The sequence below is a fragment of the Lycium ferocissimum genome, unplaced genomic scaffold (assembly GCF_029784015.1).
Source record: "Lycium ferocissimum isolate CSIRO_LF1 unplaced genomic scaffold, AGI_CSIRO_Lferr_CH_V1 ctg210, whole genome shotgun sequence".
Classification (NCBI taxonomy): domain Eukaryota; kingdom Viridiplantae; phylum Streptophyta; class Magnoliopsida; order Solanales; family Solanaceae; genus Lycium; species Lycium ferocissimum.
The window spans coordinates 183,084-206,243 of record NW_026719420.1 but is presented as its reverse complement, the minus strand read 5'-3'; the positions used below and the strand labels follow the sequence as shown (position 1 = coordinate 206,243).

Here is a 23,160-nt window from a genome sequence, read left to right as displayed (position 1 = left end):
ACACACACATATATATATAGAGAGAGAGAGACACACACACACATTCATATAATGTATTAAAAATGTTGAACCCGTTATTATATATGTTTCATCCTCCACTTCACAACAAATAAAAAGGGAATTAGCTACGTAAAAATTTTACTGCTAATATATCGTCGCTAAATAGCCGGTAGCTAGCAATTTTTTTTTAATAATCTGTCGCTAATCTGTGTTAAATAGGATTAGCAACAAACTTATATTATGTCTAACAACATTAGTTGTCTATTGCAAATTTCTATTTGTTATAGTGCTAGTTGTGAATTCACAATTAGAAGTACATTCATGATATAAAGTTTATTGATTCCTACAACAATTTCGAGTTAATGTATATTAAAATATCTAGAGTTACAATCACATATTATGAATATTTAGTGAAACTTTTAATAAATATACAAAGTTTAGACAAAACTATTGAGTTTCGTGACCCGTAAATTTTACTATGAATCAATCCTGCTCATAATATAAAGAATCGTTATCTATACTATCAACTTAAATTGAATTATAACAAGAATGGACTTTTTATATTAAGGTTGATATGATAATTTAGAAAATAATAAAATAATAATAATAAATCATTAATATTTAAATTACATAAACAATATAATTCTTATACATGCACCATATATAAACACATGCCCACGTACAAAGAACTAAAGAAGTAAGATGCATTCAACAGAAAGGCAACCCCACTTCAAAAGTCTGGACATGTCAATACATACAAAGCGATGTGTAACATTTCACATGGGTGAGGCATGGAAAAGATTAAGAAAACAACAAAAGAGATAAGAGGGAAAGAATGGGTCAACAAACAATGAAAAAGGCTCTAATGATAAAAAATAAAAATAGAAAAGGGAGGACAAAAAAAAAAAAGAACTTAATGCTATGGGTGTGTTGGTATGGAGGAAAATGTTTTTGAAAAATATTTTTTTAGAGAAACAAGTTTCTTAAGAATGAGAAAAATGACTTCCCTAATGCAAGTAGGGAAAACAGTTTCACAAATGACATTAAACATTAATTATCTCCTTCCCACCCTCCAACAAACATCACCTCCATCACTTTATGGGTTCATATTCGTAATTCTAACATCTTTATCAAATTTACTGATCAGTTCAGAAAGTACATATTAATAAACACACTCACACACACGCATAGCCGAAGCCAAAACCTAATCATTATATACATTGCATATGCTCCTACCCACACCGCATAGGAGTTCGGAACCTAAGTGACCCAAAAAGGAAACAAATGAACCAAAATACCTCAACAAAAAAAAGTGGTATCAAAGTACCTTTAACGCAGTAATTTACTACGTTAAAGAACTTACCCGTAGTGGCACGGTTAATTCCTTTAAAGCAGTAAATTACTGCGCTATTCTGCTTTTTTTTTTTTTTTGGTTAATTACTCTCTTTCTTTTAAATTTTCGCACTTTTTCCGTACTTTAGTCATAGATTAATCATGCTTCAAGACTCCGGAATGTCAATATTTTATATAGAATCTGATGTATTTTGTGCGATTAATAAGATAGGCTCAATACATCAAGGATACGCAAAACTTCGGGTCGTTGTTTTAGTGGTTGAAAAGTGCTCGAAGTAAGTTTTTGTTTGAAAATTTGTTATCATTAGCTTTAAGTTTTTAGATTTTTAGTGTTTCGTGTTACTTTTAAATTAAAGCGTAATTTTATTTCGAATATGTCACGATATTTTTTTATGATCAATTTAGGATGTCAAGCGAGTTAGTTATAAACGATAAGAAAGACTAAGATAATATTTATAAATATAAATATATACGCAAAAAAAAAAAATTATTTACTTAAGCTGACAACTTAATTGCATATACACTATCGTGGATGGGTCCCACATGTGGTACGCTTGAGACTATCTTTAGTAGGGGGTGGGCGTTCGGTTCTTCGGTTCGATTTTATCAAACTTCGATCTGGGTGTTTCGGTTTTGATTTTTTGAAGGTGGACACTGAACACCAAACCAAACTAGTTCGGTTCGGTTCTTTCGGTTTCGGTTTTTTCAAATTTGGTTCGGTTCGTTTTTTTCAATTCAGTTTTTTTGATATGATATTAGAAGCGATTCCATTTACACTAGTTCATAATCTCAAAAGCAACAAAACATAAAACTAACAAATTAAAATCAAAATCAAACAAACAGGATACTCAAGAACAGAAAACCATAACTATAATATAGGATTAATAGGTGTTATATACATACAGTAAGAATAATTAAGAAAACACATAAAGAACATACATTAATCCTAAAGACACATCCTAATCACCTTTCTTTGTTAAGGATATCTGATTTTCTCAACTGAAGTGAAAAATTAGGGATACAAAAGCAAAAGAGAGCTTATTACAATTGAGTTTTTTTTGGGCTTAAACTTAATGGGTCTGGACTATTTTAATTTTTTTTGGGTAATGTATAAATTTCGGTTCGGCTATTTCGGTTTCGATTTTTTGAAGGTGAACACCAAATTAGTTCGGTTCGATTCTTTCGGTTTCGATTTCTTGAAATTCGGTTCGGTTCGATTTTTCGATTTTCGGTATTTATGCCTAGCCCTAATCTTTAGGCCTAAGGCTAATACCATCCCCGCCGCCCTCGTCATCGTCCCCATCCCCCTTTCTTTTCTTAATAAGAGGGTACTCTAATTCATGTTTATTCGCTCTTCCCCTCGCCCTTGCTCCCTTAAGAATAACGTGCTTCTTCTTGGGATCTAGTTACGCTGGTACGTTTGGAATCTCCTGTTGATCTACATCGGGAGATGATATCTCATCCTCGTCGGGAGATGTGACTGCAGGCACCGAAGTATGAACTTGAAAAATATATAAAAATTAATACCAATTTTTATTTATATTGAATACATTAACGTTTGTTAAAAAATCATACCTGTGTATCGACGGGTGGCTGAGTAGGCTCCTGAGAGGGCTCCTGAGATGGGTCTGGTGTAGAATATTAAGTAGTCTCATGGACAGGATGCTGAGAGGTTGAAGCTGGAACGGTGTGTCATTCGAGGTCCAAATCAATGATAAAAAAAATTAAAGTAATATTCACCTTATACTGAATAAAATTAAGTTTTACTAAAAATGTTACCTTTGGCTCGACAGTCTCATGACAAGACACTTGTTGCTCGGCAGACTCATGAGAAGACACCTGTGGCTCGGCGAACCCATGAGAAAACGCTTGAGTGGGTGGCTCTAATGGACCTACTGGTGCCGAATCCTAAAGCATGAAAATTACAAAATAATAAGTAACATGTCTATTTAAACTACGTACTTTAATGTTTTAAATAAGTATTCAAGATACCTGGGACCATCTATATTTCTCATTGGCCACTCCTCCTGTAATGATGCGCGAAACGACGCCCAATCGATGTCATCACGTACCTCGAGGTACGCATTCTGTCTCGGCTGAGATGAAGACTCAGGTATCTCCGCAAGTAAGCACGCTAGCGTAAACGCAGGTGATGGCAGTCCAGTTGAATTACCACTGGGCTCGAACGGCTGCGGATGGACTGGAATGGGAGCGGCCTCATATATCAGATGGTGTCCTCTATCACCACGTCCTCTAGCAACGCCGCGTCTTCTACCAACACCATTTCCTCTATCAGCACCATGTCCTCCTATATCACCACTTCCTCTGCCTGGTTGTCCTCTCCTTCTGCCTCTACGACGTCCTCTTCCTCGCACCGCCTGATATTGACCCTCTGGAATAGGATCATGCATGTGCCTAGTATCTCCTGCCTGTCAGATACCATCCTCGGATATCCGTACCATCTCACTAGTAAGCCCCGCAACCTCAGGGTTAAATATATGGTCTAACCCCAATATGTGCAGTCGTTGTACGGTCACTAACTGCATTTGTTTTCAACAGTAAAAAATAGTTAATTTTTAAACGTAATAATTAATACAATTAAATAAATCCAAGTGCGATAAACTTGCTAATGCCTCATACTCTGCGTATCCTACATCCCATGGGGGACGTAAAGCGAGGTTTCCAATCAAGCGACGTGTGATCCTATGGAATTAGTGCATGTAATCCCTGATGGGAATCGCATGACCGACCTCTGTTATACCCCATTTTAAACGGGTTAAATTAGGTACAACATATTGGAGATTCCTATTTTGCTTTGTTTTAAGGAGTCGCCACCTAATTGATTTTAATGGTGAATTAGGACACCTAATTATTAACTAAGGTAAAGCTACCTAAACCTCGTTAATGGTCTGCTTAAATTTCGATTCTAGGTAAGGGTTCTAATTATCCTAAAGGGAAGGGGTTAGGCATCCTCTAGGATCCGTTAACTACGGTTTACCGGCCAAACTTAGGTTAATTAATTAAAGTTAAGTAAAGTGCTTAAATTTTAAGAAAATGGCTTATAGTATTACTAAGGTTTTAAAGAAAAATATAATAACGTTTTTTTAAAATACGACTAAAAAATATGCTAAGGCTTTAAATAAAACGCCATTTTAAAACAAGACTTGCACAAAAAAGACTTCGCATGTTGTTTAAAGTAAACTATAAATATTGCTAAAATTTTAAATAATAATGTTATTTTGAAAATGAGACTTGCAAAATAAATGATTCATATATAAATAGGGGCTTTTAAGAGAAAATCTAGACTTATTTTTTATAAATAGAATGCCAAAAGATGATGAGTTTTCCTCTTTTTTTTTTTTTTTACTAATTTATTTAATTATGCTCGGCTAAAGATATGCATAATAGGATGAATCTTGAAAATAATGTTTATAAAATATACTTAAGTTTATATTTGCGTATTAGTAATGTTTTGAAATGTATATGATAGTAAGAATATGATTCCTTTTACTTAAAATATATAGTCATGCTATTTTGCAAATCAATTATTCCAAATAAAATAAATATTAGATATTATAAATAGTTTTCACATGAAAAGAAGAGAATAAGCTTCTATAAAATTAATAACTAAAAAAACTTAACTTATGAAAATAGATTAAATTAATCAACTCTTTAAGACGTCATTTCAAAATTTATTAAAACTTTAATCAATCATCTATAAACTACCCCTCCATAAGATTAACTATTTAAAGTACTCTTAACTTAACAATCTAGGAAGTAGAGATGCTCTAGCAAGTCAAAAATCCATAAAAAAAATATATAAAGCATATAATGATGACGCGATGGGGAGGGGAATTCCGTTTTGGGGTGCGTTTGAGAGATATCGCCGGAGATATAAATGCAAGTCTTGGATTAGCGGCAAAGAAATGTTAATCTCAAGCGAGATTGCTTGCAGCGGCGAGAGTCTTTTATGAAGACTCCATGTCGCTCCCAAAGTGTACATGCAAAAGAAAAGGATGAAAAAGATTAGAAAGTGAAATAGATTTAATAAGGAAAATAATAGCCAAGAGGAATTCGAAAAAAATATGCCCAGCCAAGTCCAATAAAATATGAATTGCAAAGAAAACAAACATGAAACTTAATTATTTTTTTTTCTTTTTATATCAGGCATATCATCTGTTTCTACTAAAAAAGCAGCGGCTCAAGATATCAAAAAAATGTCATCAAGAATCGCATCAGCTATATTTCGTCAAAGGGGTAGAAGCAGCAACATTTATTCAAGAAACACAACAGCCATAAGTTGGGGTAGAAGCGACGACACTTATTCAACACTTATTCCTCAAAGTGCAGCCATAAGTTGACTCAAGGTGCAATAACAATATGCTCCAAATGCAACAGAAAACTCAGCTCAAATGCAGTATAAACTCAGCTCAAAACGCAACAGATATCTCATTTTAGTTACAGCTATTGGCACCAAATATGGGAGCAACTTTCAGGGCCTCAAGTGTAGCATTTATCCACTTAAAATTTCAGCAGTAGTGGCCTCAAGGATACAACAACAGCCCACAAATCAACTCGATAATATTTGGGATTTGAAAATCCCCATGTCGTGCAAACAAAGGGAAAGGTAAAGAATGAGTATCCAACAATAGTTCCAACAAACAATAGCCAAAAAGTTTCTTTCTTACGAAATGAATACCATTACTTAGTCCAGTTTTCAAACGCTTTTTTTTTTCTTTTCGTGAACTGATAGTTTCACAAGCTAAAATAGGGAGCAATAATCAAGAAAGATTTTAAACGTCGTCATCCAAAGTGGACTGATATTATGAACATCTACTAGCATATGGAAGTGGCTAAATCTTATAATATCACCAATTTTAGCATCTTAAAGAGTTCTACTCCTTTTAAGACACAAATTTCTGAAACTAGAAATCATAATAGACTCAGTGAATCACAAAAATACTTCAGAGATCATCTTCTTATCAAAGCACATTCGTTTTCGGCAATTTACACAATTTATGCATTAGCAGTCAAAATAGTGTATCAATTTATATTCCCTGGTCATGCCACAAAAGGAAATTGACTTCTAATACATAGTGAAAAAGATGAGCAAGAGTTTGACACTACTTTCCCTTCTCATTAGCTTAACTAGAATACATCTTAGGAGAACAACGTGACTTAAAGCTAACACAAACAATCATATTCAATTCATACTCATTATTCCCCTAAAAAAACTTACTCTGAAACTTGGGAACCCCAAACATACATGACTTCATATTTTAGACTAACGCAATAGAAGAGTTTGAAGCCAAAACATACAAACAACTATGTAGTCAAATCAACCACCCTATACTCACGCTAGATTTAAAAAGGCAAACAACAGAACTTAGGAGAATAACTAAAAACCATCACAGCCAGCATCACTAGAGAAGGTAATAAAACATGAACACCATAAAACTAATAACACAATGAAGCTAAACAGAGTCACAAAATTAAAGGAGGAGGAGGGAAAATTACTTTTGTTCAAATAACACATTGCTCGAGAATCCTAAAGGACATGGTCCCTTTTCGTTACACTCCAACACATTCAGCGAAATAGCATACATTATACGTTACTGGCGAAATAGTTTTCTCAGGTTACGACGCGCTATGTACAAAAACATATTCTCACAAGTTACAAGTATTCCTTAAACCAGTAAAGATGGACATTAATCTATATCCCAACACGGGTTGCAACTAACACATACAGGGGAGTATTTTTTCACTGGAAAGAAAAACAAATTTCATGCTTCTACATAACAGTGAAACTGAAGTTTTAGGCCATGTTTTCCAAAAAAAAAAAAAAAAAAATCGATTGTAGAGTAATGACTTAGGGTAGGCAACACAAATGAAAATTTCTTATTCTAATGACATCTATGATATGAAAAAGCATCTCGAAAACTAAAAGCACTTCTAACGCATAAACACAGAACCATTAATACACATTAGAATCTAAGCAAAATGGCAAGCAAGGAATAGCACTGACCTTTTCTAGGTGCAGCGAACGGGGGCAGGGGTCTTAGATCCGACGCAATCTGAACTCGTTCAGGAACAAAGCGATCCCAAAAAATGAAAAGACAAATCTGCCACAGCCCGAAGTCGGCAATGATCTATGTAGAGGGAAAAACATGCAATGAAACTCGGTTGAGAAAAAAGAATAGTATCACCCGCAGAGTATTTTTGGATATTTAGAGAGGGACCGTAGTAGCCAAGCCTCCTCTAATGAAAACCAAAACGATAGTATTTATAGGATGAGCTTAGGGTTTACTAGGCTAACATTTTTTGGGCGGGATTTTAATTATTTTCGAGTTTCAAACGAGTCAAATGAAGTCGTTTGAACCTGAACGTTGGGATTTTGGACGGACATGGTTAGATTTGTGCCCGAAATGGAAGAAAAGCAGAATGAAAAATCGGGTGAAAATGACATATACCTCTATATTTCGAATAGTCATGGTCAAAGATGAAAGGAGGGGGAGCGTCCTTCTGTCAAGATCTGGAGATTTTCACAAAATGGAAGGGGCAAGCTTCTGCCATTGATGATAGGGTACTGAGCTTTTTCTTCAAATGGAAAAGGATGAAGGAGATGTTTTGTTTTCTTTTGTTGAACATTTAGGTCTACTCTTAGGTTCAAAGGGTTATGGGTCAGATGTTGGAATGAGTTGGGCTTTGATCTTGGACTTGTTTTAAGAGATGTGCAGATAAGCCATTTATTTGGCCGAATGGGCTACTCATTTTGGGCCATTATTGATCAAATTAGGATCATATTTTATATGAATTATGCTTTCTTCCTTTATATTTATTTGGGCTCCTAAATTAAGATAAGAGACCCTCTTTAGTTAATTATAAATTAACGCGTGCCAAATTATTAAAACCATGTTTGTTACAAGATATCGTAATAGTTACGCGGTAACGTTGATAAAATTTAAAAGTAAATAGATGCTATCGTCTAGTTGTACAAAATGAATGCGATGCGAAAAATGTTAAAAGCCATCATGGCGATTGCAGCAACAACAACAACAACAACAACAACAACAACAACAACAACAACAACAACAATAATAATAATAATAATAATAATAATAATAATAATAAATAATAATAATAATAATAATAGTGATGGTAATAACGGTAATAAAAATGATAATAGCTAATGACTATAATAGGATAATGAAAAACGATGATATTAATAAAAGCTAATAATTGTAGTAAAGTATACATAACTACTTCTTAAGTTGTCAAAAATATTAGAAGCGCAAATAAATATTTTGGAAGAAAGGCGGGACAAAATTGGGTGTCAACAACCTCCGCTAAACTCCCCAAGCTGTGCTTCCAATGCTGGAGTTGGACAACCATGAAAGCCAGAAATGCGTCATTGATGGTCGATTGATCGTCCCCCGTGTAGTGTCGAAGCTTCTGACGAACGCGGGGGGGGGGGGGGGTGGTATATTATCATTGCCCAAACTATCGTAAGACGCGATCGGTAAGGTGGTCCTCAACCGAGACCTCCACACGGCTTGACCAACCCTCCAACAGGCAGTAAACCATCCAAAAAAGCAGTGTATAGCGTCCGTAAAAACAAAATTGAAAATATAGCTACAAATTAGTGATCAGCAAGTAGAAAATAAAATAATTAAATTAATAGTGTAAAATAAATAAATAGTTTTACCGCATCGTCCGTCATGCGATCAAGCTGGCCCGAATGGAAGAATACTGTGGTGCATATCCATATCTCGATCAAACTCTGCCATCCACCTGCTTGCGTAGGTCATGCCATTATGGAGATCATGCCTAGGTACGAACTGAAAAGGCAGCATCCTATCCCAAATCCACAACTGAAAGCGATATTTAAAAATATGATTTTTTAGTCGTCGTTTCAAGAGGTATGTTTAGAGTAAAGGAACACACACTTAAAATATTACCTGGAGAACAGCAAAAATCCACACACACATCGCTGCTATAGCCAACAGGCGCTCAGCATAGGCATCAGTAGAGTTAACCAAAACAACACCACCCCAGCTGTAGTCTCCCAAGCGGTCTAGATACTCCAAGAAGGTCAAATACCGTAAGTTGACATAGGCACCCGATGTGGAACAAAAAGCCCCTGAATATAAAGAGCAGATACAAACGGACATGATGATCAACAATCACCTGCTGAGTGTCGTCATGAACAAGATCATCCCCACGCAAATAATCACAGAGGGCACTAATCCTCACCAGACTTTGTCCCGAGATAGTGGTGGGGCCTCCAGGCACGAATCTGGTGAGCCAAGTCAACTTTGACCCCCTTTTCCTACCAGAAGGAGGCTTAACCCGGTTGTATAATGGGTCTCCATCTACCCGCAATCCAAACATGACCTCTACATTCTAAAGCGTGATTGTGGCCCCACCAGTGCGTAGATGAAAGGTATGTGTCTCCGGCCTCCACCGCTCAACCATGGCCGTAATAAGTGTCCAATCATGCTGTACCTGACCAACGGAGATGCAACGATAGATATCGCCCCGATACAATATCTCTAAGACGCGGAGAGGTAGGGGCGCTGGCGTAAAAGAGTCCACACTATATCTAACCTACAGGGACGGAGCAACGTCCCCATCTCTATAACATCACTCTATAATAGCTCGGACCTATGATTATCTCGCAGAGCAAGTACTGATCTATCATTGGGCTCCAGGCGAATGTTCGGATCCATGAAGGTGTCGTACACAGCGTACAAACTAAGTTATTCATTATTCTTGAAATTAAAGTGAATTTATATTAACTAATTAATCATTTATAGGGAAATTATATTAATCATGTTCAATCCAAAATTAAGGATTTAGTTTATCGTTCGTTATTCAAGATTTAGTTTATTATTCGTTATTCAGGATTTAGTTAGTTATTCATTATTCGTAAAAATTATATTAACTAACTAATATAATGAGAATTATATCCTTTGTCCTTTTTTATTCAAAATTTGTGTATTATAAGAATTATGTTGTATTATATTTCTGTGAATGATTATATCTAATTATAATTTACTCAACTAAATATTTATATTAACTAGCTACTTATTCTTCTAACTATTTTATTTAACGGGAATTAAATAGTTAACGCATAAAATTAGATAACAAATTAGCACATTAGCAACTAACATAAGATAAATAATTTCACAAATAAATAAATTAATAATGAGACAATTAACAAATAATAGGAGATTACTATATTTTTCCAATTAAACAATCAATTAACAAAGTAACAATTTAATAAATAATTAACCAAAAAAAAAAAAAAACAACTGGCAGTTTCAAAAAAAGAAAAAAAAATCAATTTAAGCAAAAAATTACGACAGAACGATTTTTTTCCTTCGAATTTAGTGACATAGAAACATGGAAAACTTATATAAATAGCTACTTTTTATTGGCTTCTAACTAGATATAACTGTAAAATGTAAAATTACCAAGTGTAGCTACTTTTCTTTAAAAACACGTGTATTTCTGTTTTTTGAAAATATAGAAAAATACAGTGAACAGTAAACACGCTCCAGTGAAATCAGGAGCTATTTATGGAACATATTTTTTGAAATACACGAAAATATAAAATCGGATTGAGTAAAAATAGGCTATATTTTTGGAACAGATTCTCTTTTTCTTTTTAAATGATAATTTAAATTAAATCAACCATAGTTCACGCATTCCATAGCAGCTCACGAATCTCTCTCAACTTTTATCACAATCAAAACTTTTTGAATTCAAAAACCACTAAAGATCTGAAAACTTCCAAATATAAAAAAATATACACTGGAATACAATGAAATATAGTTGATTGTTTAAGAAATATAAAGTTGTAATATGCGTATATACAATGGAATACAATGAAATATATCAAAAACTATTTCATAAATTAGAAATACATTGAAACACAGCGAAATACAAAAATCTTGAAAACAAAGTGGAGTAAAAATAGGCTCTACACCAAAAAAAAAGAAAAAAAAGATAAATACATTTAAATACAACGAAATAATACCTTTGAAATATCTAGAAAAATTAGATATCTTGTTTGTTGATACATAGAAATACATTGAAATATACTGAAACATTTTGTCAAACACTTGGTGGGCATGAAGCCCCACAACTCTCATCAATGGTGTTTCTACAATAAAAACCTATTCTCTTGCTCCTAGATGATGCTACAATATCATATTGTTATAATCAATACTATTCTTCATCACTCATAAGATAAACAACACCACATGATTAGCAAACATAAGAAGGATTTTCCTCTTATTTCGGCTTATCCATGGAGATTTAGCAAACGAATTGTTATGATAAGGTAGCTTGCCATTGGTGGAGATCCTCCAACGCTTTTCTTGTTGCCACTGGTGTATTTTTTCTTGGAGTATTAATATCCGCCATTAAAATGGAGAGTTAGAACTTGTTGAAGATACTCTAACAATGGTTGAAAATATTTTTAAAAAAAATTGAATGAAAAGTGAAGGTAAAGACGATGAAATTTATAAAAAAATTGAAGAGAAATACAACAAATAACATAATGAAAATTAGTTACCTGTAGAGATTAGGTAACTGATAAGGAAGAAGAAGAAATCGTGCTAATTATGATGAAGAATAATGGGAGTAAAATACGGTTGTGAATTGAAGATGTGAGAGAAAAATATTTGGAAAAAAAAAAAAGAGATTGTGGGTAAGTGGGAGAGAGGTACCTTATTTTTAGGGACATACATGCAGTTACAAAAACAAGTTATATATGGTAATTTGATAAATAATTCAGCTACCAAAAATAATTTTAAAAAAAGGTAGCTATTACTAATAATGTATTTATGGGCTGTAAATTTTCCTAGAATCATTGATCGTGCTTAGAATCATAATGTATTTAGCAAAATAATTAAAAAGTTCATAATAAAGTACCTAGATAGATGCTTGTTGTGGGGTTGTTTGAATCGAGTTGTACGTCACTTTTTTTGAAAATTCAACTTTCGAATCTTGTTCCTTGACTTGAATATACCAAGAATCTTGACTTTTAGAATAAAATTTGAAGCAAAAAGGCCGTTTTTGGAATGTGGGCTCACTGTTTTTTGCCTTTAATGGCATTTTCTGAGTTAAAAAATGGGGGTGGGGGACCAGGGGTGGGGAACCCGGTGGTTGTTTATTTAACTTCAATATCGTAGTAATTTCATGCGTTATTGAATAATGCAGGAAAATTACTGCGTTAAAGGAGTTAACTGAGCCGTTATGGTTAACTCCTTTAACGTAGGAATTTCGTGCGTTAAAAGTAATTTGATACCACTTTTTTTGATTGGGTACTTTGTTTTAAGGAATTTTTACAGCCCATAACTACTTCTAAGACTTATTTATTAGTAATAACTATCTTTTTTTTAAATTATATTTGGTAGCTTAATTATTTATCAAATTACCATCCATAGCTTGTTTTTGTAACTGCAGTGTATTTCCCTAAAAATAAGTACCTCTCTCCCACTTACCCACAATTTTTTTTTTTCAAATATTTTTCTCTCACCTATCAAATCTATTTTCTCTCACCCCTCTTTCTCTCTCCGTTCCATCTCCTAGTCTTTTAAATTGATTTTCTCTCACCTACCAAATTTATTTTCTCCCTCACCCCTCTTTCTCTCTCTGTTGGCACACACAGAGATTATGGAAGTAGAATTCTCTTTACAAGCATACTCCAAGACGTGGCTTCACAAGTTAATCGCGATGGCGTTCATCTCCTTCGATTCCTTTCAAAAGAAGAATGTTGGGAATTGCTCCAGTTGAAGATATTCCCAAAAGAAAGTTGTCCTTTCGAAGAACTAATTGAAATTGGATGCATAATTGCAGAAAAGTGTCAAGGCCTTCCTCCTTTTGTTGTTCTAGTTTTTGGACTTCTATCAAAGATAGAAAGATCTAGAGATTGTTGGGGAAAGTTTGAGGTAAATTTGAGTTCAAAGCAGGTTGATGGACACGATAGATATGAGCTATCGAATTTACATCCACTCAAGTCATCCCACGCCTCTAACTAGTCCAATTGAAAGTCTTTATCTTCGGATAACGTCCTTTTGTAGCAATCTGATACGACTCGCTTCCTTCCCATGAGAACACCACTGATGAGAGTTGTGGAGCTTCATGCCCACCAAGTGTTTGATAAAATGTTTCAGTATATTTCAGTGTATTAACAAACAATATATTTAATTTTCAGTATATTATTTCGCTGTATTTATCTTTTTTTGGGTGTAAATATAGTGAATGTTCCAAATATAGAGCCGATTTTTACTACACTTTATTTTCACGACTTTTGTTTTTCGTTGTATTTCAATGTATTTCTGCATTTTGTATTTCTAATTTATGAAACAGTTTCTGATATATTTCATTGTATTCCATTGTATATACGCATACTACAACTTTATATTTCTTAAACAATTAACCATATTTCATTATATTTCAATGTATATTTTTCAGTGATAAAAGTTGAGAGAGATTCGTAAGCTTTTATGGAAGAACAACCGTTATGCGTGATTTATAGGAAGGTTTAAATTGAATCCCATAATTTTTTTTTAAAAAAACTGTTCCATAAATAGGGCCTAATTTTACTTTCTTGGTGATTTGTGTGAAATATGGTTGATTTAATTTGACTTACTATTTAAAAAGGAAAAGAATATTATGTTCCAAAAATATAGCCTATTTTTTCTCTCAGAATTTTTTTTAAAAAATATGTTCCAAAAATAGAGCCTAAATTTACTCTAGCGTGTTTTGTATTTCTCTGTATTTCGCCATATTTCACTGTATTTCAAAAATGCGAGATAACTGAAATACTGACCAAAAGCATTCTAAATTGTAAATCTTCAACCTATAGCTATAACTAGTTAGAAGCTATTAAAAGGTAGCTATTTGTGTAAGTTTTACTTGTTTTAAATGACCTTTTTTTGGATCATTTAGGTTCCGGGCTCCACCACATAACTCCCATTCCCATCACCCCCACCTCCTTACCTCAACTTTCATAGGGTTTAAACAATATTATATATAAATATTTTGGGATAATATTTTTACTTACTTTCAACACAAAAAAAAAAAACGAATAAAAAACTAGGGTCCCTACCAACCGCACCCTGTAACTTCTTTTACTTTTTCCCCCAACCACTACCGTTGTAACGTACCATGCGATCCCAATAAAATAAATAAAGTAGTATAAAATAGGCAGACACACTCACCAATACATTATAATATGTCTTTTTCTTTCTTGTGTCTTCTTGTAATTACCTTACCAAGTCTCTTGTTTCGTGGTAGAAGACTTTATGGTGAAGTGTGAACAACGTGACAATTATAAAGTCTTTTGGCTACTTTATTTCTAGATCTACATTAATGCTACGTATTACATAGGCAAAGATGTATGTCCACGCCGACCCAATATTAGGAGTACCTATTTTTAGGCCACCTGGCTTTTGTCTTTGTCGTGGTCTACATAGCCCCTCACCCCCGCTCTCATTGTAGACCATGTGTGATAATGGGCTTTTAAATTACTTCTTCCTAGCTATCCTTCTTAGGAGCCGTTTGGACGAGATGAAATCATATTTAGACATGCAATTTAAATTTCTTAAGTTGTAATTTTTTTATAAACATAAAAATCCCACAAGTTGTGAAAATCATCGAAAAAAATTTAATTTTTATATAATCTTACCAAATGAGTAAATTATAGTTCATAATAAAATTAATGCGCTACTAGAAGACCTTTCTAAAAAATACAACATCAATTGATCAAACTTTAGTTCAATAAAAAGGAAAATTTAACATGAATAGTAATGTAACTACTCTTTAATATAATCCTCCCACATGATAAACATGATTAGTAAATATATTTTACCAACTTGTAGATTAATATTTAATACAAATGGTTGGTAAATATGATTGGTAAATCTATCTACCAACTTACGAGTCTTTTTTTACAAAATATAAACGTATGGGTCAAATTTTACATTTATATTTTTTGAAATCATGATTTCAAATCTTAAAACATGTCTTTTCAGATGATTTGGAATTTCATCTCATGAGATAAAATCACATGTCCAAACGCTGATGTCCAAACGCCTACTTAGTAGTATATGCTATTTGATTTCGGCATGTCTATTAAAAAATTATTTGTTAAAATCAATAATAAAAGATCAAGGCAGAAACCTGATTTTTTTTAAAATTTAGTACAATTATTAGTTGCATATTTAAACTATTTATGATATTAATTATCCCTCTGAACTTGATTATTTGATAGCCTTTATTTTCAAAGGACAATTCATCCCACAAAAGTGACATATACGCGCTTGACATGTGAATTTTCTTGTCCACGCGAATTTTTTTTAAATTGACATAAAATTTAGAAGAAACAAAACTTGGGTGAAACTTCATTATTTAGGCTAATATTTTTTATTTTGCTAAAAATAATAGAATTTCATTCAATTTTCTAAAATTTGACCTGAAAAAGAAGAAATACACAATTGTTTTGGCTATACCCTTTTTATTTGGCTAAAAATAATGAAGCTCTAATCAACATTTTTATTAGTTTTAGCCCGAAAAAATGCACAGTTAAAATAAATAGTCATTGCGTCTGAAAAGAAATATCAAAAGAAACGCATAGTTGGTACTCATTATTGTAGTTGATTTTTGATAATTGGCTAAAAAGATGAGCTCCAGCCAAGTTCTTATAAATTCGACTCACAATTTTTTTTTCCGAATAAATAATTATTGCATCTAAAGAAGAAAATATGTGTTATATGTTAAGATGATGTAAATATTTACTGAAAAACACAAACAATTATATATAATGATGTGATAATTAAGGGTTGAAAATACCTCATCTCAAAGTTGGTTTTCTATTTTCCTGTACTTCACGACCAAAGAGAATATGTTCACGCTCTTTGTCACGTCAATGTCCAGCCGTAACAACTATCAAATTAATTAAGTGGTGGTTTTTTAGGTATTCTACCTTTGATATATTATTAGATTACCTTAATCTGTTTCTTTGTTGCGCAATTAATGATTGTATACATCTTAGAGTAACGGGTTACATTGAAAATAATGTTGAATATTTATTAATATGATGTTTATATCAAATTAAACAATTTAATTATAATAGTATCTAAAAATAAAAAGTAAGAATACATATTATTTTTTAATAAAATATTCTTTTTTTTTTAAACCCCTCCTCCCCATGAGCTCCCCCTTTTGCTCTTTTGGTGACTCGAACTCAAATTTTCGGTTGGATATGGAAGGTGCTTATCATTTGAGCAATCCATCTTGTCAAGAATACATATTATATAATCATGGTTGAATAATAAATATATGAATACAAAACACATATTAGTTAAATATTATGTGTGATAAGTTTTTACCAAAAATATTATGCTATTTTAGGTTTCTAAAATAATAAATGTTTTGAACCAACTTTGTTTTTGCTAAAGTGAGAAGTGGGGGTGTACAAAGAAAACCGATAAACCACACCAAATAGAAAAATTGAGTCAAACCGAAAAAAAAAATCGACTAGTGATTTGGTTTGACTTGGTTTGGTGTTGAAAAAAAAATTCGGACATAATTGGTTTAGTTTGATTTTAGCTAAAAAAAAAAAAAAGTCAAATCCAATCAAACTAACCTGATATTACATATATTCAATTTTTAAATATTTTATACATAAAAAAATTTATTTGTCATCTAATTTATAAATATTTCTTAAAAAAATTTCATAATTTTTTGTCTTTTATCAAATTATTTCAAGCTTGAATTTAAATTTTTTGAATGCCAATAAGTTTTATATCCCATGGATGTTAGTAACTCAAATATAGTCCAAACCAAAACCAAATCAACACTAATGCTAAGAAAAGAAATTCAATTCTAACACTAAAGATGACAATAATGTTGGATATCTATTAACAGTTTTGCATAATTAGTTTAGAAAGTGAAAATACATAACTTATTTTTTTTTTCTTGTCATGTCGTTAACACTTATTATCCGTACTTATTTTAGCATGATTTAATATTTTCTTTGTTGAATATTTTAATATAATGTCATCACTCATCTCACATTTTGTGTTATTTCTTAAAAAACTCGTTAATTATATAATTGTATCTTCTTTGAAGATCTTAAAGAAATATACGAGTAAAAAAATTATATGTTTTGTATGTTTGATTTTTCCTAAAAAAAAAGCTAGAAAAAATGGAGGTTGAAAAAGCACCCAAATTTTATTAATTTGATTTACTTTATAAATTTAAAAATCCAATAAAATTAATTTAATTTGGTATTTGAAAAATTCAAATGAAACGCGATCCACGTACACGCATAATGAGAAGTAAGCAGATCGTAATGGAGTACCTTTTCTTTCGGCCATCTTTGAGACCCCTTTTTCCGCGTTGCAGTTTCCAAAACCGCGTGCCCTATTATTCTGTAGGTGCATCACCATCACCAATGTTGGTTGTAACGATACACCTTATTTATTTCTCATCCTTTTTACTACTTTTGTTTTTTCCTTTATTGCTTTACTTTAATTTCCTTTGTAAAACGTGTTTGGGAAAGTGGGGTCCACTGAAAAGAAGAGTTTCACCTTTGGTGGGTTATAGAACTTAGATTTATCATTTGAGGTAGCAAGATTCCAATTAACCTCTATTTTCGCCTATAAAGTTAGTTGTCTCTTGAATATTACTACTTGCTATCTTTAAAAAGTAGATGAAAATGAAAGCTAATATAGATGGTAAAAGGTAAAGGCCATTTAGCGGAGAAGACAAGGCAAAACGTAAAAAATAGTCGACGGGTGTTTAATCAAGAAAACCATTATTAATCGTAATCCAAACTTTGAGCTGATCCAGTATTTAAACTCCATAAATTTAATCTTTAAGATATTTAGTATTAAATTCATTTAAGTATGAGTCCATACTCCTCCCGAATAAAAAAGAGTGTCCATTTAAGTTTTTTTTTTTAGGTAAAAAAGAGTGTCCACTTATCAAATCAAGAAAAAATTAACCTAATTTTTTCAGATTTGTTCCTATTAAGTGTTATGTAACCAAACTCCAATACCTATTTAATTAGAAGCAGTTTTGTCAAATCACCTATTCTTTTCAAGGAGTTAGTATTTTCTTAATAAGTGTGGAAATGACTAAGCAGATACTCTTTTTAATCCGGAGGGAGTATTATAGTAAATTTAGCTCCTGTTTGGCAATAGATTTGGAGGTTGAAACTTGAAAATTTGAATTTTTTGAAGTTGTGATTTTTGAAATTTGAAAGTTGTATTTGGACACGCATTTTACTTGGAAAAAAGTTGAAATTCTATGAGTGTAAGTGAATTTCTCCCAAAAATTGGTCTGAGCCAATTTTGGAACTTGAAAATATTTTGAAGATAAATTTTCAAGATCTGATTAAATCTCATGGCCAAATAGATATTTGAAAATAAATTTCAAATTCTAATCCAAAATCTATAATAAAAGCTAGCTTAATATAATCTTGCACGTAAATTTATACTATGCATTAAATATTGAATTCAGCTGAACTTGATATTATTATGTTGCATCCGCCCTAAACTTTGCCCCTTTCCAGTTGCAGGCTTTTCCCCTTAAGCCCCTCTACGACACTTCATTGCCTATTTGGTTTTTATTTTTTAGTATTCATTTTCACTGTTAATCTCTTTTGCTCTTCTAATATTCACATCTCAGAACAAAGCAAAGCAATGGCTTGCAAGACTATCAGTTATCTTCACAAGGGAGTTATAATAAATATTCTCAAAAAGAGGGATCCATTCATTTCAGGTAACCTGATAAAAAAAGATACTAGTAGACTAGTAGTAGCTCTTGGAGGATATATAAAATATGCATGTATTGTCTACCAGTATACACAAAGAAATTGCAAGAAAATAGGAAATGAGAACTTGAACGATGATGAATTGAATACCTACAAAGGAACAGAACAACAACCATATCTGGTTTTAATTACAAAAATCTATTAATAGTAATAGTGAATAGTAGTCAGATCTAAGTGGTTTTCAATGACGGTTGAAGCCAAGATTAAACTTGAAATTGAAGTAAGTATAATCTAGGCCTACTAAGTAATAAAATCCAAAACAACTATTGCTAGTATTGTTCAGTTTTGACTGGAAATTGAGCACCTAATCCCAACCATGCCTTGTTTTCTTCCACCTTAGGAGAAGCTGCCTGTTTATGGAAGTTGCTAATTTGGTAAGGTGCCTTTGTAGTCAGCCTATCTTTTCTTTTCTCCAAGAACCTTGTAAGTGAAGCTCTTCTAGCAATTGGTAAATCTGCAAAACAAATAAAAACAAAAATCCATTAGTCTTCTTCAATGATGACCACAAAGAGAGATACGTTAGTCTATGGATAGTTTTTGCTTTTTTTCCCAATAAACTGTTTACATATAGAATTTGGGTATAATTTTCTGAAATTCAACTTCTAAAAACTTAAAAAAGCTGTTTTCACTCCAAATCACCGTCAAAAATTCACAAACAACTCCAATTTATATTCATGTCCAAACACAACTCTAATTCGCAAATACCCATTTTCAACTTGAAAACAAATACTATTCCCTTTGTCCCAATTTACGTGATAAGGTCGGATTTCGAAAGTCAAACTTTATTTTGACTATGGCAATCTTTAAGTTTTTTAAAAAAAAATAATTACTTACATATTTAGATACTAAATAAAAAATTACTACAAGTGACGATAATTAATAATTTAAAATATTGAAGAACATACCAAAAATCGCGGTTAAAAGATTTTCTTGTTTGATTCTCAAAATCCGAACTAAATAACATAAATTGGACAAAAAAGAGTAGCATGAAAAAACATTCGTAAAAAAGGGAATAATAACTACAACCAAATAATAGATAATCGAAATACAATAACAACAAATAGTAAAAACGATATAAAAGGAGAAAAAGGGCCAAAATTATTACCGGAAACACTTGACTGAGAAGGCATTTGAGGAGTAACCAAATCAACAACAGATTCCGCTTGTTTAGGAGGAACCATAGCACAAGGAAAGTTGTTGATTTGATTCAGTGCATTGTTGGTAGTACTAGCACTAGCCATAAGCATGATTTCCTTAGCTTTGTCTGCTGGAAAATCATTGAACACAATAACTTGACCTGCATAGAATATCGTCATCTGTGCTTTCTCCGGTTCAGATTCAGTCTTCATTGCAGCACCTTGCTCGGGGAACAGATTCATCGATTTCGACTCACTAGATTTCTCAATCTTTGGCAACAAATCCATAGTAGTAGAACCTGTTAAACAAGCCCATATGTTACAGTCAATTCATCAAATGATTATCCTAGTTGTAGACTTCTCAATTTTTTGGCGAAAAAGGTTTAGATTTGCCTATCTACTCTCAGAAAAAAAAGTTATATTTCCCATTACTGATATTCTTTAGATATATTTGTTCTTACCATAAAACTTTGGTCACCCCTAACATTAATTTCTGTTATTCCCAACTTTATTTCCAACGAAACTCGACATGGATGTTATTTCCTTCCAAATTTAAATCTAGTCAAATTAAAGCCAACCCCATTTGCAAAATAAACTCAATAGCAAATATAGTTTGTTTGTTTTTTTTCTGAGAATACAGGGGTAAATCTAATCTTTTTCCCTTTTTTGGGAAAATAACGTCATCAAACTATGCTCATATTTTATATGAAGTGTAAAACAATCCATTTTTAGACTCCTCAACACCTTAACCTACTAAATTCTAAAACCCATGTTGAAAAATAACTCAAAAATTAGTAAAAGAAAGGCTTGAAAACCCATTAATGGAGTAAAAAAACTTACCAGTGGAATCAAAATTGCGGTTGATACCAAGACTGAGATCTCCAAAAGAACCCTTTTCTTTTAGGTATTGGCTTAACAAACTACATGTCTGAGAGAAATGTGATTTCTGACCGGCGAACCTACCTGAATCCACAATCTCCGATGAAGCCATTTGTAAATACTTTGCTTTTTCAAAGCTTCTTCTCCTTCTTTCTTTTTGTTGAATGAAAGTAAAGTTGAAGAATAATGGGTTAAGGGCACATGTATATATATTGAATGTTTAAATGAAACACGGAACAGGATGTGGGGTGTGGGTGGTTGATGGGTTAAGCACGAGGAATATATGGAGGCCTTTATATTTAATTTAGTACTACTTACTTTATTTTTTTTATAAAGGCGTGCTCTTTGCTGTTACAAAAGGTTGATTATTCTCCACTTGCTCTTTTTTTTTCTTCATTTTTTCCTATTTTATTTATTTAATCTCTCTGTTTCAATTGACACACTTTTCTTTTTTAATTTATCCATTAAAAAATTATTTATTCTTAATGAGATAATTTACAACCATATTTATCCAATAAACAATAGTATGATATTGTTTGGTTTGTTTCAGAAACAGGTTTTCTTTGGAATTTAAATTCAAAATTTATTAAACAAAATTAAACACGTGTTGTTTCCGCTAAAGAAAGCGGTGTGGCAATTTGCCAGTTGTTTTACACCCTGTGGAACTGCCCCTCATTCTCTGCTTATTTACGCCGTTTTGCCCTTTTTATCTTAACGTTAACTTTCTCTTCCTCTTTTTCCCTTTTTCTTTTGCCTTACCAAAAAATGGAATTTTAAACAGTAATTGGAATTTATTTTTTCTGATTATTTGGGATTTATTTCTTCCAAAATGACTCTTAAAGCCAGCTCATTGTGCCTCTCTTCGTCCCAATTTAAATGTTTTAGTTTGATTAAATATGAGATTAGAGAAATTTAATAAGACTTTTCAATCTTGTGATTCTAAATTAAATATGAGTATAATATACTAAAATGTTCTTTGAATTTTGTGATTTTATATTTGTGTTAATCTAATAAATATAGAAAGAAATATTCTTTTAGGAACATTAAAAAAAAAAGACATTTGAATTGCGACGATACTTAATTTTATTTTTATTTTTTGAAAAATGACGATACTTAAATTAAATAAGATTTAACAACAAAAACTTTTTCTTTAACCTAATGACCCCGAAAGCACAGTAACAACTTACAAGTTGCAACATAAGTTGGAGAGTCCGGAACCAAAATGCACCCAAAAAAATTACTTTGAACTAAAATACCCCAACAAAAAAAATATTACAAAATTACGTTTAGCGCGATAATTTCTTTCGAAGCTAAAAGCGGTTCACGGAGACGATGCCGTTAATCGCTTTAGCGCAATATTTTATTGCGTTATAGAAGCTTTGTTAAAAAAATAATAATTCTATAACGCGGAAAATACTTGCGTTATAAAACAGTACCAAAAAAAAAAAAAAATTGGCCAACTTTATTTTTTGCAACACTTAATATTTTTTTCATACTTTGACCAATGATTAGTCGTGTGTGTCAAGACTAAAACGTCAATATTTTATATAGAACTTTGATATTTTTTTCGCGTACAATAATGTAGGCTCAATATATCAAGGATACGTAAACGATCGGATCGTCATTTTAGGGGTTGAAAAGGTGCCCGAAGTAAGTTTTATTTGTAAACTTTTGGTTTAAGTGTTCTATATACATAGATGTCTATTTTTGTTTGAAGACTTGTTGTCATTAGCTTAAGGTTTTTTATTTTTAGGGTTTAGATTTATTGAATATAAAGCCGTTGCCAAAAGGTTTTTAACTGTTTTAGCGCAGTATTTTACTGCGCTAAAGATTTTTTTTTTTTTTTGTTTGAATAGCGCAGTAAAATAGCGAGCACTACAAAAAAAAAATTGGCCAACTTTATTTTTTGCAACACTTAGTGTTTTTTTCCATACTTTC

At 32.2% G+C, this 23,160-nt stretch overlaps 1 protein-coding gene across 1 annotated transcript; it reads right to left on the bottom strand.

Annotated features, from left to right (window-relative positions):
• Positions 1 to 19,262: 19,262 nt before the first annotated feature.
• On the bottom strand, positions 19,263 to 21,475 carry LOC132043094 (protein TIFY 10A-like). Its single transcript, XM_059433585.1, has 3 exons — positions 21,184 to 21,475; positions 20,313 to 20,642; positions 19,263 to 19,661 (listed from the first exon to the last, which is right to left on the bottom strand). The coding sequence occupies exons 1-3, from the start codon at positions 21,332 to 21,334 to the stop codon at positions 19,477 to 19,479; spliced, it is 666 nt and encodes a 221-aa protein (XP_059289568.1). The 5' UTR covers positions 21,335 to 21,475; the 3' UTR covers positions 19,263 to 19,476.
• Positions 21,476 to 23,160: the final 1,685 nt, after the last annotated feature.

What these genes read in the sequence shown, in the direction of transcription:
- LOC132043094 (XM_059433585.1), bottom strand. Translation starts at nt 21,334, where the DNA reads ATGGCTTCATCGGAGATTGTGGATTCAGGTAGGTTCGCCGGTCAGAAA. An exon ending in CCGCAATTTTGATTCCACTG is followed by an intron (nt 20,643 to 21,183) that starts GTAAGTTTTTTT and finishes CTTGTTTAACAG; the next exon opens with GTTCTACTACTATGGATTTG. An exon ending in TTCTCAGTCAAGTGTTTCCG is followed by an intron (nt 19,662 to 20,312) that starts GTAATAATTTTG and finishes TTTGTTTTGCAG; the next exon opens with ATTTACCAATTGCTAGAAGA.